Source organism: Centroberyx gerrardi, chromosome 5 (genome assembly GCF_048128805.1).
Source record: "Centroberyx gerrardi isolate f3 chromosome 5, fCenGer3.hap1.cur.20231027, whole genome shotgun sequence".
Classification (NCBI taxonomy): Eukaryota; Metazoa; Chordata; class Actinopteri; order Beryciformes; family Berycidae; genus Centroberyx; species Centroberyx gerrardi.
Genome location: NC_136001.1, coordinates 18545616 through 18560027, shown reverse-complemented (window position 1 = coordinate 18560027; position 14412 = coordinate 18545616). Strand labels below are relative to the sequence as shown.

At 41.9% G+C, this 14412-nt stretch overlaps 1 protein-coding gene across 2 annotated transcripts; it reads left to right on the top strand.

Moving 5' to 3' along the window:
* The first annotated feature begins 444 nt into the window (after window positions 1-444).
* Window positions 445-14046, top strand: patz1 (POZ/BTB and AT hook containing zinc finger 1). Of its 2 annotated transcripts, XM_078283810.1 has the most exons (6): window positions 445-1799; window positions 5489-5552; window positions 5696-5867; window positions 9605-9763; window positions 12619-12831; window positions 13315-14046. In XM_078283810.1, exons 1-6 carry the CDS (start codon window positions 544-546, stop codon window positions 13791-13793), a joined length of 2343 nt encoding a protein of 780 aa, XP_078139936.1. In that variant the 5' UTR covers window positions 445-543; the 3' UTR covers window positions 13794-14046. The 2 variants fall into 2 exon arrangements, with proteins under 2 accessions (XP_078139936.1, XP_071768772.1); XM_071912671.2 differs by lacking the exons at window positions 9605-9763; window positions 12619-12831.
* Window positions 14047-14412: the final 366 nt, after the last annotated feature.

Sequence of the window (14412 nt, the reverse complement as noted above, 5' to 3'; positions counted from 1 at the left end):
GCTTGAATACAATTTACCTGAAGTAACATTAGTTTAGAAAAAAAATCTCCGGGTGTGAAAAGCTTTACATATGTCGTTTTAATGTGCTTACAAACTGCGCTCGTACTGAAGGAGGATGGGTTTTCGGGCTTGGTGGGGGAGGGGGTTAACAAACAGAGCAGGAAGAGAACTGTGGCAACTACATTTTGGCATAAAGAAAACAGACCCCTGCGGTGCCAGGCGCTAGTCCCGAACAGTAATTGCTGTTAAATAAGGGAAGCGTAAGAAAACAGACACGTTCGCTATTCAAGAGAAACTGGAGGAAAAAAAAGGAAAATACGAGCGACCCCCCACCCCTGAAGAAACGGAGGTCAAAGTTCACAGGAAGCTGGGGGGCTGCCATTTTTCCCTGCTGCTGCTAACGTTTAGATGCTAAAACGACGGGGAGGGGCGGTAGATTTTTTTTTTTGTAGCTAGCTAACATCAACCGATCGAAACCGCACATATAGCCCTTAGTTTCTCCGACTATTGTTGTAAATACCATTGTTATTGGATGAATTCGGCATGGAGAAAGTAGTGGAGCCGTCTTGGACTTCTTCCTACACCTACCAGGTGAGCAAGCACAGTGCGGAGATGCTACACAACCTCAACATTCAGAGGAAAGATGGAGGCAGGTTTTGCGATGTGATCTTACGCGTCGGTGAGGAGAGCTTCCCTGCCCACAAAGCTGTGCTGGCCGCATGCAGTGAGTATTTTGAGTCGGTCTTCAGCTGTCAGTCGGAGGGCGACGGGGATGCGAAGGAGCTAGAAATGCACACGATCAGTCCTAAAGTTTTTAAAGACATTTTGGACTTCGCCTACACCTCCAGGATTGTAGTACGACTGGAGTGCTTCCCGGAGTTGATGACAGCTGCCAAGTTTCTGCTAATGCGGTCAGTTATTGAGATATGTCAGGAGGTAATTAAACAATCCAATGTACAAATCCTTGTCCCAACCTCACGGGGAGGAGATGCCAGTCTTTTCCAGGCCACTGGGGCTGCAGAGTTGGGTTTCCCGGTGGCCCAGCAGGACATGGTAAACGGGACGGGCATGCTGGTGAATGGTCAAACCTTTGCTAACAACGGACAAATGCATGTGGATGGGAATCAAACCACTGGTGCGGTGTTACTGGAAGACGGCAGCGACTCGTCAATGCCGATTCTGCAGCCTGTGGAAGGACTGTCCGTTTCACCGTCAGCGGAAATAACGGGGAACACATTTCATCACGACACTGGCTCTCCGGGGTCGAAGAGAAACAGGGGAAGACCAAAGAAAGCTACAGTCAGTGTGGTGGAGGCTGTACATTTCAATCACGGCACCCATAAAGACAATGGGCTTTTTCCTTGTGGGACGTGTGGAAAAGCCTTCACAGAGGCTTCTCGCTTGAAAAACCACGAAGCGCAGCACGGAGCGTCCACGGGCGGTGTAAACAACGTCGGTGACAGCCTGTCCACAGAGGGCGGTATTACATTGATATCGCACCCTCAACCGGGTCTGGTGGAAAACGGCATGCAGTTGCACGGAGGAGTAACGTTAGATAATGGTCGCAAGCGGGAGAGGACCAGGCGACACGTCGGTTGTGACATTTGCGGGAAAGTTTTCCGCGACGTTTACCACCTAAACCGACACAAGCTCTCCCACTCCGGGGAAAAGCCGTACGCGTGCCATGTGTGCGGTCTTCGGTTCAAACGCAAGGACAGGATGTCATACCATGTGCGGTCACACGACGGGTCAGTCGGCAAACCGTATGTGTGCCAAAGCTGTGGGAAAGGTTTTTCTAGGTGAGTTGAGCTCGATTTCCATGCACGGCCTTCTGTACCTTTTGTTTGGAATAATGGGAACAACATCTGTGGCTGTGCTTCCTTTGGGGCTACCAGATGGTCCAGGACTCCCCCCAACATAGTTTGCAATATTGTGTGAGAGGTGTACAACTGTGAAGCATCTGCATAATGAGATACTTGCAGCCAGTGATGGAGATATCAAGGAAGTACTCATAATTGCAGTAAAGATAACAGAGAATGCTTTTCCCAAGTGTCTGGTCAGTCAGTCAGTCAGATTTTGGAGAGATGGAGTGACCACCACCGCTCCTGCTACTCCTCGATTCCCCTTTCAGTATCCCACTGACAAAATTAGTGAGACCACAGTTCCCACTCAAAGCAAAAACTGATGGGACCAATTCGTTTCTAAGTTGCTGCACTCATCCAGAGGAAATCAGCTTTTGCGGTGTTGGACACACAAATACACTAGTCAGCTACCTTACCACCAGCAACCTAGATTAAGGCTTCAGCTGAAATGCTGGGACTGATGTGGGCCTAATGTTGAAGAGTTTGAGACAATAAAGAGGACAGGTGCAAAAACCGACCATGACCAGTCATGCTGGTGAGTCAGTGCCACAGATGGAAACAAAGTGGAGTTAGGAAGTAAAGAGAAGGGGTTGTCAACATTTCCATTAATATTAAGAAGCCCACTTTCCGTCACCGTTGACTCAGTCTGGCAACTCTTATTTTGATTTTGACATAAGACAAGTGTTGTCATTGACATATAGCCTATCTGTTTTCTTGTCAGACAACTGCACAGCCATAAAAAAGTGACTTGATTCCAGTCTAATTTGGCTGCAGGCTGCAGACTGCTCTCCCAGCAGCATTCTCCTGGTCCCATTGCTAGCTCACTATCACCATCTGCTGCTTTGGAGGTTAAGCACATTATAAAACACTGAAAAGAACTGAAAAGACCTACTGGTAAAACATCACCGAAATTGTACATACAACACACTCTTATTGCCATAACAAAAAAAAATATTATTAATTTTCATTTTAAATTTAACTTGTCTGTCATTCTCCTTACATCTCTCCTACAAGATTGAAGCATCTGCAGTGTATCTTTATGGTCAGGCTTTTGTTCACAGGTGGAGCCTGAGAGTGCAGTCTGCACTCATACCCTTCCCTTTGATTCAAGTTCCCAAAATGCTAACAAACCACAAATTATTTTGATTAGTTGTGATATAAAAAAAGACACTGTGTGAGTTTTTGTTTCCCACACGCAGGCAGTTTTCAAAATACCAGGTGGTTGCTGTGCACCTTTCTGCACTATAAATACACGGGGCTCTGCAAATCCATCTATCCAACAGGCTCACAGCGAGGGTGACCTACTCGACAGCGGTAGGGGCTGATGTCCTGGCAACTGACAGCTCATTTGTGTCAACGTCTGCTCAGATTTACATATTCAGATGGGAGTGGAAGGCAGTGATGGCTAACGATACAGCATATGTCCACCAGCCTTTTCTTTCAGGGAAGTGCTGGCAGAATGCTAGGAAGTATAGGGATTTTGTATTAATGCTACCTATCATTTTAATGTCCATACACTAGTACAGTGCTTTTCTGTAACCTGCTAAAAAATGATGCCAGGTTCCACACATTTATAGAGGCTTATAGTGGCATAAGCTCTCTGTCTGTTGGAAGATAGTGAAATAAAAGCCTTCTTTGGAAAGAAAACGTGGATGCTAACCCCGTAACTAGCTCCCAGCTTGATCACCAGCAATGGCAAATATTAGCTATTGTATCAAAGCCCTATAACTAATGTTACTTATGGTTACCCAGTCTGCATTACTAGGTCACTGTCTGATTAGGGCAGCCAAAGGTTCTACTCGCAATATAATCACAATGGAACCTTCACACACATATAACAAGGACATGAAAATAGAGTACAAAAGCAAATTTCATGAACATTCACTGGTCAGCTTTGTCACTGGTTGTAAGCCATTGTGCTTATTTAACTCTATTGATGAGCCTTTTGCTTGCAGTTGGTTTTAAGAAATCAAATAAGATGTTAACTGTAAAACCTCCTGTAGAATGTATTAGTGGGTAATCAAATAATACTCACTTTGTCTATTTAGGTGTCCTGAAAACATTGCAAATGACTCCGTATACAACACTAAGATCTGAAACTATGGGCTATGTGTTATTGACTACTGTGGAGCCATAGAATGGCAATTATAAGCTTAATGGTTTGAATTATCTTGGATAGCCTAATTGTATCAAGGCTGTGTTCATCACAAAGTGATGGTCCTCTGACTTATAGTGTATTTTTGGTCTATAAACTCCGAGAACGAGGCTAATACTTGTGATATGATTAAGCTTTGTATGTATTCAGATGTCTTTTGATAATGATCACATTTGGGAATAAAACATAGAGCCAATTGATATGTTACCTTTTATGGCCTGTCTTTAGTGATAGTGCATACTGACTAGGGATCCCTAGTATGAGAAATAAAAATCAGATAAATGAAAGAGCATCCAATTTGAGTATGCAGTTCTGAATTGCACTTGCTGTGGGATAGGTCACAGTTTTTGTGGAGCCAGTGTCATGTAGGGCACTGTTGTTGTGAGGCAGTGACACGTTAGTCATTGTATGAGTCTTTGTATGTTGCTGTTGCGTAGGTTGCTGTCAGAGAAACTCAGCCTACTGTGAGTTGCAGGCAAAGAGCTTTAATCAAACCAGCCACAGGCCGGTGTGTCACAGTCTGCTCAGCCAGTGATGTGAAGGTCACTGTTAGCCAGAGTGAGCTGCTGTGAGTTGCTGCTACATAGTTAACTGTTGCTGTGAGTCACATTGTCCCAGCTTTGTAAACAAAGTCCATACTAATATCACAAGTATAACAGTTATTTTCATGTTGATTAAACAGTTTTCCTTAGCCCCCCACCCCAAATTAACTGTCCCACCTGTCCAACTCCCCTACACCTCTTTACATCATGAGCCCCTTTAATCACAATAATGTCAGTTTCCAAACAAGAAGTGTTACATTCAAAACTGAAAGCTCATTTAACCCAAATCTTTCACACAAAACAATTCACAACAACTAGGCTATATCAATTCACTGGTATACTGATTAGCAGTAGGTTTGGCTACTGTTACTTGCCCCAAAGTAGGATAATACATTTTTTTCAGCAGATATTTTTGCAGTACTCAATGTCTCTGTTTCTCTTATTGCTTTCCTTTTCTGCTGGATATGACTGCTGTTCTCCTCTGGTCATCTCACTCCTCTATGCTGCTCTAAACTTCTAACAAAAACACTAATATATAGGCCTAATCTACATGTTGGGGTGCTACAGTTGTGTTTCTGCAGGGATATTCATTCAACACCCAATAGGATAGTAAGCACTGGACATGAGTTGGCTGACATTATCACATCCACATACTTTAGATTCATCAGTAGATAAATAACATGCTAGGTAACCATTTTTTTTAGTTTTTGTGTGCAGTTTGTCTTTTCCCCTGCTGAATATTTGCAAATTTTTCTCAGTTATCGCAGAAGCTTATAGTTGACAAGAGTGGTGATGCATCTGCAACCTTGCTGATAGGAACGTTGGGGTGTTCACTTGGTCCTTGAGTCACAGAAGGTGTCATAGCCACAGCATAGGAAAAAACACCTGGACTTGACATACAGAACAGTTATTTTTCTTTTTCTTTCCAGACCAGACCACCTGAACGGACATATCAAACAGGTTCACACGACGGAGAGACCCCACAAGTGCCAGGTGACATTTAGCATCCACCTACAAGAATGAATGTTATGAAAACCCTTTGGTTTTGTTTGATCATTGGTAGCAATAAAACAAGATGGCTGGTTTGAATCACAGTATGTGGGAAATGTGTTGACATGTTGATTTCTCTCTTTCAGATTTGTAATGCCTCTTTTGCTACAAGAGATCGCCTCCGATCACACCTAGCTTGCCATGAGGACAAAATCCCCTGCAAAGTTTGTGGCAAGTTCCTGCGGGCTGCGTATATGACAGACCACCTCAAGAAACACAGTGAAGGAACTCATAACTACTGCGGCATTTGCAACAAAGGTAATCCATGTTTGTTTCATGTGTTATGCATGCCATACACTGCTGTGGGCTCATCTGAACCAACTATATCCTATATCCTTGCTGATGTTTTGATGATTATTTCAATTATCTTGATATTTGGTCAGTTAATATGTAACCTAGTGCAAGACACTCAGGGTTTTCTACAGCACTTTGTGGTGAAAAAAACCCTGAACACCACACCATGACTGTGAAACCCTAAAAAGTGCAAAAGTCATTTTTTTTTAGTTGATTTTCATTGAGATCAAAGCCTTGTTGAATACGAGGTCTAAATGCAGCATCTGCTGGCTAAAAGCAACATTGCGACCAATGAGAGGCATAGTATTTTGGGAGCATCACATTGTGTGAGCAAAGTTAATAGTTAAAATTTAAGCTAACGTTAAAGGCATTATATAGCATACATGACTTTTCAGACACAATGCAAACTAATTTAATCAAGTTTATTTACTCTTGCATATTAAACAGAAATAGCTGAGAAAAAACAAAACATTATTATAAAAACATTATTTCTTTACATATTTAGGTTAGTCAGCCACTACTACCTTGACTAACACGTTTCCTACAGGAAAAATTATGCTCCATTTGATGTAAAATTTATTTAGAGCCAGTACGCAAGGTAGCATAAATACCCCTGAGATTTCCCAGAGCCGGGTTGCTGGTTTTGTCCAATTTGAGTGTCTTGTGCTACTGCTTCCTGTTGTGAATGCACCATGACACGGTAGCGCTACTTGTTCAGCAGTTTTTTTGTTCACTGCAACGACTTGTACTATAATTTTAAATGTTAAAATTCCTCTTTCTTGTGCATTTAAAAGCTGCGTTTCGGTTCAAGTCGTCACACCCACACCATGCACTGTGCGTCTACCCGTCTGGGACAGAGTGGTTGTACAAAATAAAAGATTTTTGCTATCAAGGCTTCGTGGGGTCTGTATGCAAGATGACAAAGTCTATACTGTATACTGCGCACATACTGTATGTGACAAATATGTCTGAGGAGAGGTTGGGGCCAAACTTGGTATAGAAAGTACTGACTGGTCCTACAGGCGTGATTGTGTAGACTTGACACTGGCTCTGCAAAAATATATTCTGATGTGTTGTATCTCCTAATCTGACTCAAAGGTAACCTTTTGTTTTCAAATAGTTTCTGTAAACTAGTACCTTTATTAATGCAAGATCATGTCATTTCACACACTTATAATAACAGATGTCTGCTGTAGGCTCACTTGCACTGTGGAAAAAGCCACAACTTTAACACTTTTGCCTGCAAACTGAAATTGAACTGTATATTCCAACTGTCCAGACACAAGTCTAGCATGAAGTCTGGCAGGGTTGTCTGGTGGTTGAAGAGATCAACTCATGGCACACAGATGAGCGTTAACATCTGTTGAAGCGTTCTTTAGTATGGCATTGAACCACTACATGCACCAAGGGGGGCTGCGCTCCGACCCCTCTGGTGACATGTGAGTTGCATGTATTTGGAGGTCTTAAGAGGTTTGAAAAGGAACAAGGTTCTGATTACATTGTGTGTAATCTGTGCATCAAGCACTTTTTTGGTTTGTAATTTATATTGGTGAATATGGTCACTGTGTTCTTACATAAATTGAATAACGTGCCTTACTTGTTTTGTTTAATGGTCTCTCTGAGAAAGGGTTGGGCAATTATTATTTATGGAGAATTCACCATGCCATCATGGACCAGATGTTTTTGATTGAAGTGAAGGTTATTTCATGTCTTTCTGTATCTTAAACCTATATTTAAATTGGATATAGATGTATTTGACCAACAAACACATCCAACATATCTGTGTCGGATATAAAAGTCCCTCTAATTTACATATTTGTAAACATCATTCCCCCTTCATGTTGGGCCTTAACAACACTAGTGATCACAGATTTGCTTTGATTCAAATGCTACTTGTCTGAGAGCGTGCTGGCAGTTATCAAAATGATTGCCTGAAATTAACAAGGGATAAAGTGAGTGCTCCTTAATTTGATTCGATGGATCATGGCTCATGTTGATAAGGAGATCTCTTAATGGGATATCTGTACTTTCAAACTGGACAGGATCCCATCGTCAGCAGAGGGTAATGCAATCATGAATCTAACAATCAGCATGCAGTCAACAATGATCAAAGATGTTGTTTAGTAGTGGGAAAATGGTAGGGAATTGAAAACCAGTTGAGAACAATACATGATCCTTTAAATTTCAAGAATTGTCTACTGAATATAATCATTTTAAAACTGAAGTGTACTCACTAAATCTGAAGCATAACATTTGTAATTGTTTTACAGAAATAGATTGTGAAGCCTCTGATCTTCCTTTGCACATTTGGCTTTTTGCCTTTGCTTCATTTGCTGAATGTAATCTTAGATAACTAATAGTTAATAGCAATTATACAAGTTTAAACATTACAATAGATTTTTTTCTGGCAATACTCCGTCATTCTCTTTCTGATGGCAAGCAGTAATGTAGCTTCCTTGTTTACCTTTAGATACAGCTGTTGGCAATCAGAGGGTGACACTAGGATAAAAGTACCCAGATTATTTCTCAAAGAAATCCTCTTGACCATTTACGTGGGACTTTTGTTTTGAAAATTCTGTAGCTGGAAATGTTGGATGAAGTAGGACCCACAAGGATTTTAATAGATTTTTATTTTATTTATTTATGTTTTTTTTGCTCAGAACCTGGCACGCTAGTAAGAGTAGTAAGGCTTGGGGGGCCAAGCAAGATCTCACCCAGGTCTTCTCTAAAGCATGGGTCAGACCAGAAGACTATTCAAGTCTTGCCTGGTTAAGGCAGTTCAGACTAAACGCTTACTGTCTGGTCAGGAAACTGTGACGGGACAAAGATGTCATTCAAAAACGTTTACCCATTCATCCAGAACCGTTAACTGTAAATGACAAACTAGGTGTTTACAGTTTACAAGTGACATTACTACAAGGATAACATTGATGAAGAATTTTGAGACTTTTTTCACTTCATTTGAAATTGCATAGTAATATGGATTGATCCAGGCATGCTGTCATTTTGAGATTCATTCCTCCAATTGAACTTGTATAGCAACTTGTGGTACAAGTGGGAGTTGGGAATGTTGCTGATATAAACTCTCTATGTGAGTGGGTGTTGTTAAACGTGACTTCTCTTATGGTTCATTTTCTTTTTCTTCCCCCTGTATCTAAACTCCCATTGGCTGTTGCCAGTGTCAGATTTCAGTCTTGGTGAGTCTTGTAACACTTGTAACTCATGTAGTGCTTCACGCTACACGAGTCCGACCAGATTCGGCCCGACAAAATCCAGCAATTGTGTCGGGCCAAACGGCCAGAATCGGCAGCCTTGAGTCTAACCCCCCACTGGACTACCCCAGGTTCAAATCGGGCTAAGAATCAGTGTTAAAATCATCTAGTGTGACCCATCCTTAAAGCTAAATACAGTGTAGGAGAGACTTTGATTTTGCCTTTTAAAGATGTGCTCTTCATTGGTGAGAGTCAAAATTCAAAGAGATGGATATTTATCCAACTGCCCCTGGATTAACATCAGTATTCCACAGTTATTCTGGTCATCATCAGTATTTCTCACGTTTCCAAACCAATCAGGGTTGACATTGGATAGATGGGTGGTGTTGATCCTTTTGAATGTCTTTGTTTACAGGGGGCCCCTCTCATAGCCAAGGCCTTGAGTGTGTCCAACAACTGCCATGTTGTTTGTTCTTCTCCTGGTCCCAGGTTTCTCCACTGCGTCCTACCTTAAGGTGCATATAAAGACACACCATGGCTCTCCACTGCCCCCCCCTGCCACAGTGCACACCTTCCCTGAGACAAGGGGGGAACCGCAGATGCACAACGGCACCCCTTACCACACGGGACGCCAGTGCTCAGTGGAAGGCAAGCAGCCGCCCGCCCCACCCCAAACTTTCATGTTTCTGGCTTTCATTTGCTCTGCTGCTTTTTGGGGAAACGTGCTGCTGCATCTTTGTCTATGTTTAAAACATAAGCATACATCAACCTCTGCTGCCAAGCTTTTTGCTCATACATCTCCCATTGTGCTACTTTTAGATTTCATTTGCTGGTTGAGTTTCTGTTAGCTAACTGTTGGGGTCCTCTATTCAAAGGGAGTGTTGTAGACAGAACCTCACTGTGTTGTAGATTACAGGCTGCATGCTTGATATGAAAAGTCAAGTATTGCACAATTCTAATGAAAGGTTAGCTTTTCTTTAATGATTACTATTCTGTTACTACTAGACAATTTGTATTCTATAATGCAGGTTAAATAGTCTGCGATGAGGCAGTTAGGCAAATGACAATATGTCTTGTTCAGCGGAGTGCCATGTCATTGGCTCATGTCAAAGATCAGAATTACAGAAATGGCTGGTGGAAACCTTTTTAAGTTTTAACATCAAATGAATCCTGCTCAAATTCTCTGGATGTAGTTGTCTTGCTTTAGCACTAAAACTACAGTGGATAATAAATGTAAAGCATGACTAATTGTGTCTAATTTGATGAATTAGAACACTGGAGTCAGTGTGTGCTTACACTATTAATTAGATGTAGGCTTAGCTTTTTTATACCGAAAATAGGTAATATAATATTATGTTCAGATCTTTGATTGTGGTCCCGGCAGACAGTAATTGAAGGAGTTGAAGTGGGCTGTTAGTATTTCATTTTGTCTATAGTTGAAAATGCTTCACCGAGGCCTCATGTAGGAACTAGTAGTGCTAGGTCAGTTTTGTTTTATTTATTTTTGTCTGTCTGTTTAGCATGGCCATGGCATTATATAGTTAACAGTGTGTGTTTCTGCTTGGCTGGTCCATCAACAGGTGGTCAACAATGCACTGATGTTGCATGATTGTCCTAATGTGTGCACCATTTGCCCTGGATTCACTGGAACCTTTTTTAGATGTGCCTTTTTTGAGGGGGGTGGGGTGGGGGCAGTAGCATAGAGACAGTGCACAATGACTCATGAACTGCAAGCCACACCCACAATTGGCAAAAATGTCATGGGAGAAAATGTTCACCTTTCTGTCATTCAATTATAACTACCAAATGAACCTACACCATTTGAAAGCTATGCTGTTAAGCTAACTACCAAACTAAGGTTGGCTTTCAAAATCATTGATTTTATTGAGAGCTCCATCATAGTTGGTTAGAAAAAAGTTTGTGCCCTGAATTGACTTTAGTTGAAACAGTTAGCCACCAAGCAAATCATTACAACTGATCATTCTGTGTCACTCTTTGTTTACCAAGTCTTAAATTTAATAGACATTTCATAGAAGAGCTGCTGCAAGCATCATTAAGAAATTGAATCCTTAGGCTTTGAATGTTTCCAGTTATCTTTTTTGTGAACCAAGAACCATAATAGTTGTTGGCCCTGAATATCTACACTGTACAATTTAGGCAGGTTATGGGAGTGTAGTGGAAATAGATGGCTACCCTTATTCCTGTCATCATAATTGGCTTCTAGCTGCATCGTCATATTTATCCCTCCTGAGGTATGTTGATGACATGAAGTGAGGCTAGGTCAATATTTGTTTGGAATCCTATGTTCTGTTATGGAAGTTTTGTTCAAATCATTTCAACAAAATTGATACAATTGGGTGAGGGATGATTCAAGCTAAGCAAGCTGAAAAACTGAGTGGAACTGTAGCAGGATATGTGCGTGTTGTTTGCTGGTTCAGCTGTATAAGTGAATTCCAAAATGAGCTGCAGCATCAGAATAAACCTTTTTCTGAGTCATAGAACGGACACTTTTAAGTGCACATTACAGTCTGTCAAAACACTTGATTTTTGGTGTAAATGAATGACTACCTAATCCGTAGCTAGTTGGTTAACAGATGCCTATAATGTGAGTGTGGGATGTTCTGAACTGTCTTTCCGGTGGAGCGACTGTTGGTAACAGTATGAGACTATGTAAATATCTCATTAAACACTACCCTAGTTTAATAAACTGAGCACTTTTGAATTTTTTCAAATGATGTAGCTCTCAGTTGGTTTTAATGATTTATTTCACGGCAGCAAAAAATCATTAAATAAGTTTGAATAGAAAATGATCAGAATATATGTTTTACTCCTACAAATGGTGGTGGCCGGGAATGTGTACTGTCCCTATATTTACTGCAGTTTTGACTGTGTCTTCATTTAGTTTCATGCCATTTTCAAGAGATGAGAACAATGCTGTGTGTGGGCATTATGCTAATTTATCTAGTACAGAGTATGCTTAATCTGTTCTTAATGACTTGCTTGTAATCAGCTATTTTATTTGCCTTTAGTCGGCTTAAGCCTATGATGCTATACTCAAATAGCACACAATTTGTGCAATTTTAACTATTAAATGTGGCTTATTAGTCACATAGATGAGTTACATAGATGAGTTACAACCAATGTAGTTTTTGCTGTAATAATTGCTTTTGATAATGAAATGGTTAAGTTGGAAGGCACTGGGGGAAAGGAATCAAAATCACAAGTCACTAAGTCCAGGAATTTGCTGTTTGCTGGAAGAGCAAGTGGTAGAGGAAAAAGTTTCATTCATTGGCAACAATTTTAGTCATAGGAATCGGATAGCTGAGAACTTGGATTAATTCAAATATGTAAACTTTTGTAGCTTGTTAGGCCTGACCTTGTTGTTTACAGACAGCATTGAAAATAATAGTGATGAAATGAAGGTAATTCTGTCTGTATGGTTTCCGCTGGCCTGTTATGTCTGTCCCTCCCCCTTCCTTTCTCTCTGGCCGGGTGTTGTGTAGACCTGTGCGCCAGTCGCCAGCTGCTTGTCACCTCGCCTGAGGCAGAGGGTCGCTTTCATGGGCTCTCTGGACACCCAGTTCTTCCCCAGCCTGGCCCTCCAACCTTAGGCCTGCAGCCTGAGCTGCTCTTGGGGAAGTCAGGTGGGGCTCCATATTTCTGGGAGTGTCGCTCTGGCGGGGTGCCTGGCTTCCCCTTCCATGGGCCTCTTGCAGGTCAGTACAGTCCAGCAGGAGGGTGGGTGGGGGCATGGTGCTAGCACAGCCCACTGATTGGATGAGCACAGCAGATTCCTCATTGGACATCGGTCAAATGGATTGGGCTAGATGATTGGAGCTGAGAATTTGACCTCTACAACCAGTTTACTGTAGTCACATACTGTATCTGTAATACTGTATCTGATTTTTGTTTTTTTTATTTTGTTTTTTTAATCTGTAAAATCAATTGTCACAATTTTCCCTAATTCTGTTTGGTGCAGCCACTTCAGTATTGTGCCTACTCGCCTAACGTCTGACATTTAAATTTTAAATTGTTGCAGGTGGCAGCCAACTGCTGAGGCTGTAGTTGAACAACCCTGTTTTATATTGCATTTGTCCTAATTCATGGCTCTCTTTCCTCCCCCTTTCTCTCTCCCTACCCTTCCCTTTCGCTCTCTTTCTCACTCTCCACCCTTCTCGCCCATGCTGTGTTCACCCCAGACGGGCAGGAAAATGCTGGGAAATGTCCTCATCTGGAATCTGAAGAATCGGATCCTTCGTTTGGGGACTTGTCAAACGGCGACGAGCTCAAGTCTCCACACAAACCCGATGGGGAGGAGCTCGAGATGCCCTCTTTAGCCTGTAACGGAGCCTCTGCGGGGGCCTTGGGTTCTCCAGAGGGAGCCAAAGCCAAGACGGACCCTGAGAAGAAGTTTGCCTGTGGCACCTGTGGTCAGGCCTTCCGCACCAAGTCCTACCTCAACAAGCACCAGCACAGAGTACACAAAGCCCAGAAGGGCCAGGCGGTAACAGGGTCTGGCTTGAGCGAGCTGACCCCCACCCTGACCTCTCCCTTCTCCCCTCAACAGAACATGTCCCTGCTTGAGTCCTTTGGCTTTCAGATAGTCCAGTCTGCTTTTGCCTCTTCACTGGTAGACGCCGAGGCAGGTCAGAGTGGCATGGACTTCGGAGGGAAGTGACATTTGCTGGGGATTTAGTTCTAGTGAAGCCTCTCATTCTTCGGACAAAGCTGGGTTGCCCAACTGCGATGCTCTGTATTTGGGAATATCTTTGCCTCAGACTACTCTGCTGTTCATTGCGTCGCTCACTGTGCATCCGATTTCTGTTATTTTTTGTCACGAACTTTGCCATATGATTCCTACAATTTCAGAGTAGGACAAATGTTTGTACGGTGTTATCGATTTTCAGCATAAAGAAATGTCGTGAAGGTTATTTTCCTTAATCTGATCTTTTGAAGTTCAATTAATTTTTATTGCCTTTCATTTGTTTCTGGTGTATGTGTAATCATGCTTTCTTAGCTACACTTATGTTAATTGACATAAGAGGAATTATTTAATGCATCTTTAGAACAAGTAATCAGTTATTGTCTGTTCGCCCACTTTCATGGAACTGCTAAGAAGTGCTTGGGAGACCCACCCTTGGCCATTACAAAATTTTTTTAATGGTTCATATTTTTAATGGCTCTGAAGGCTGTAAAAAAAACCTGTCATTACTTCAGAGCAACAAGAGGGCTGAATCTATATTTGAAGTTTGTTCTCTGCTGCTTTCAAGAAAAAAAAAAAAAACAATTTATTTTTT

Bases quoted from the DNA above. Each gene is read 5' to 3' on its own strand.
- patz1 (XM_078283810.1), top strand. From the start codon at position 544: ATGGAGAAAGTAGTGGAGCCGTCTTGGACTTCTTCCTACACCTACCAG. The intron at 1,800-5,488 runs GTGAGTTGAGCT...TTTTCTTTCCAG, and splicing joins TGTGGGAAAGGTTTTTCTAG to ACCAGACCACCTGAACGGAC. The intron at 9,764-12,618 runs GCAAGCAGCCGC...GGTGTTGTGTAG, and splicing joins ACGCCAGTGCTCAGTGGAAG to ACCTGTGCGCCAGTCGCCAG.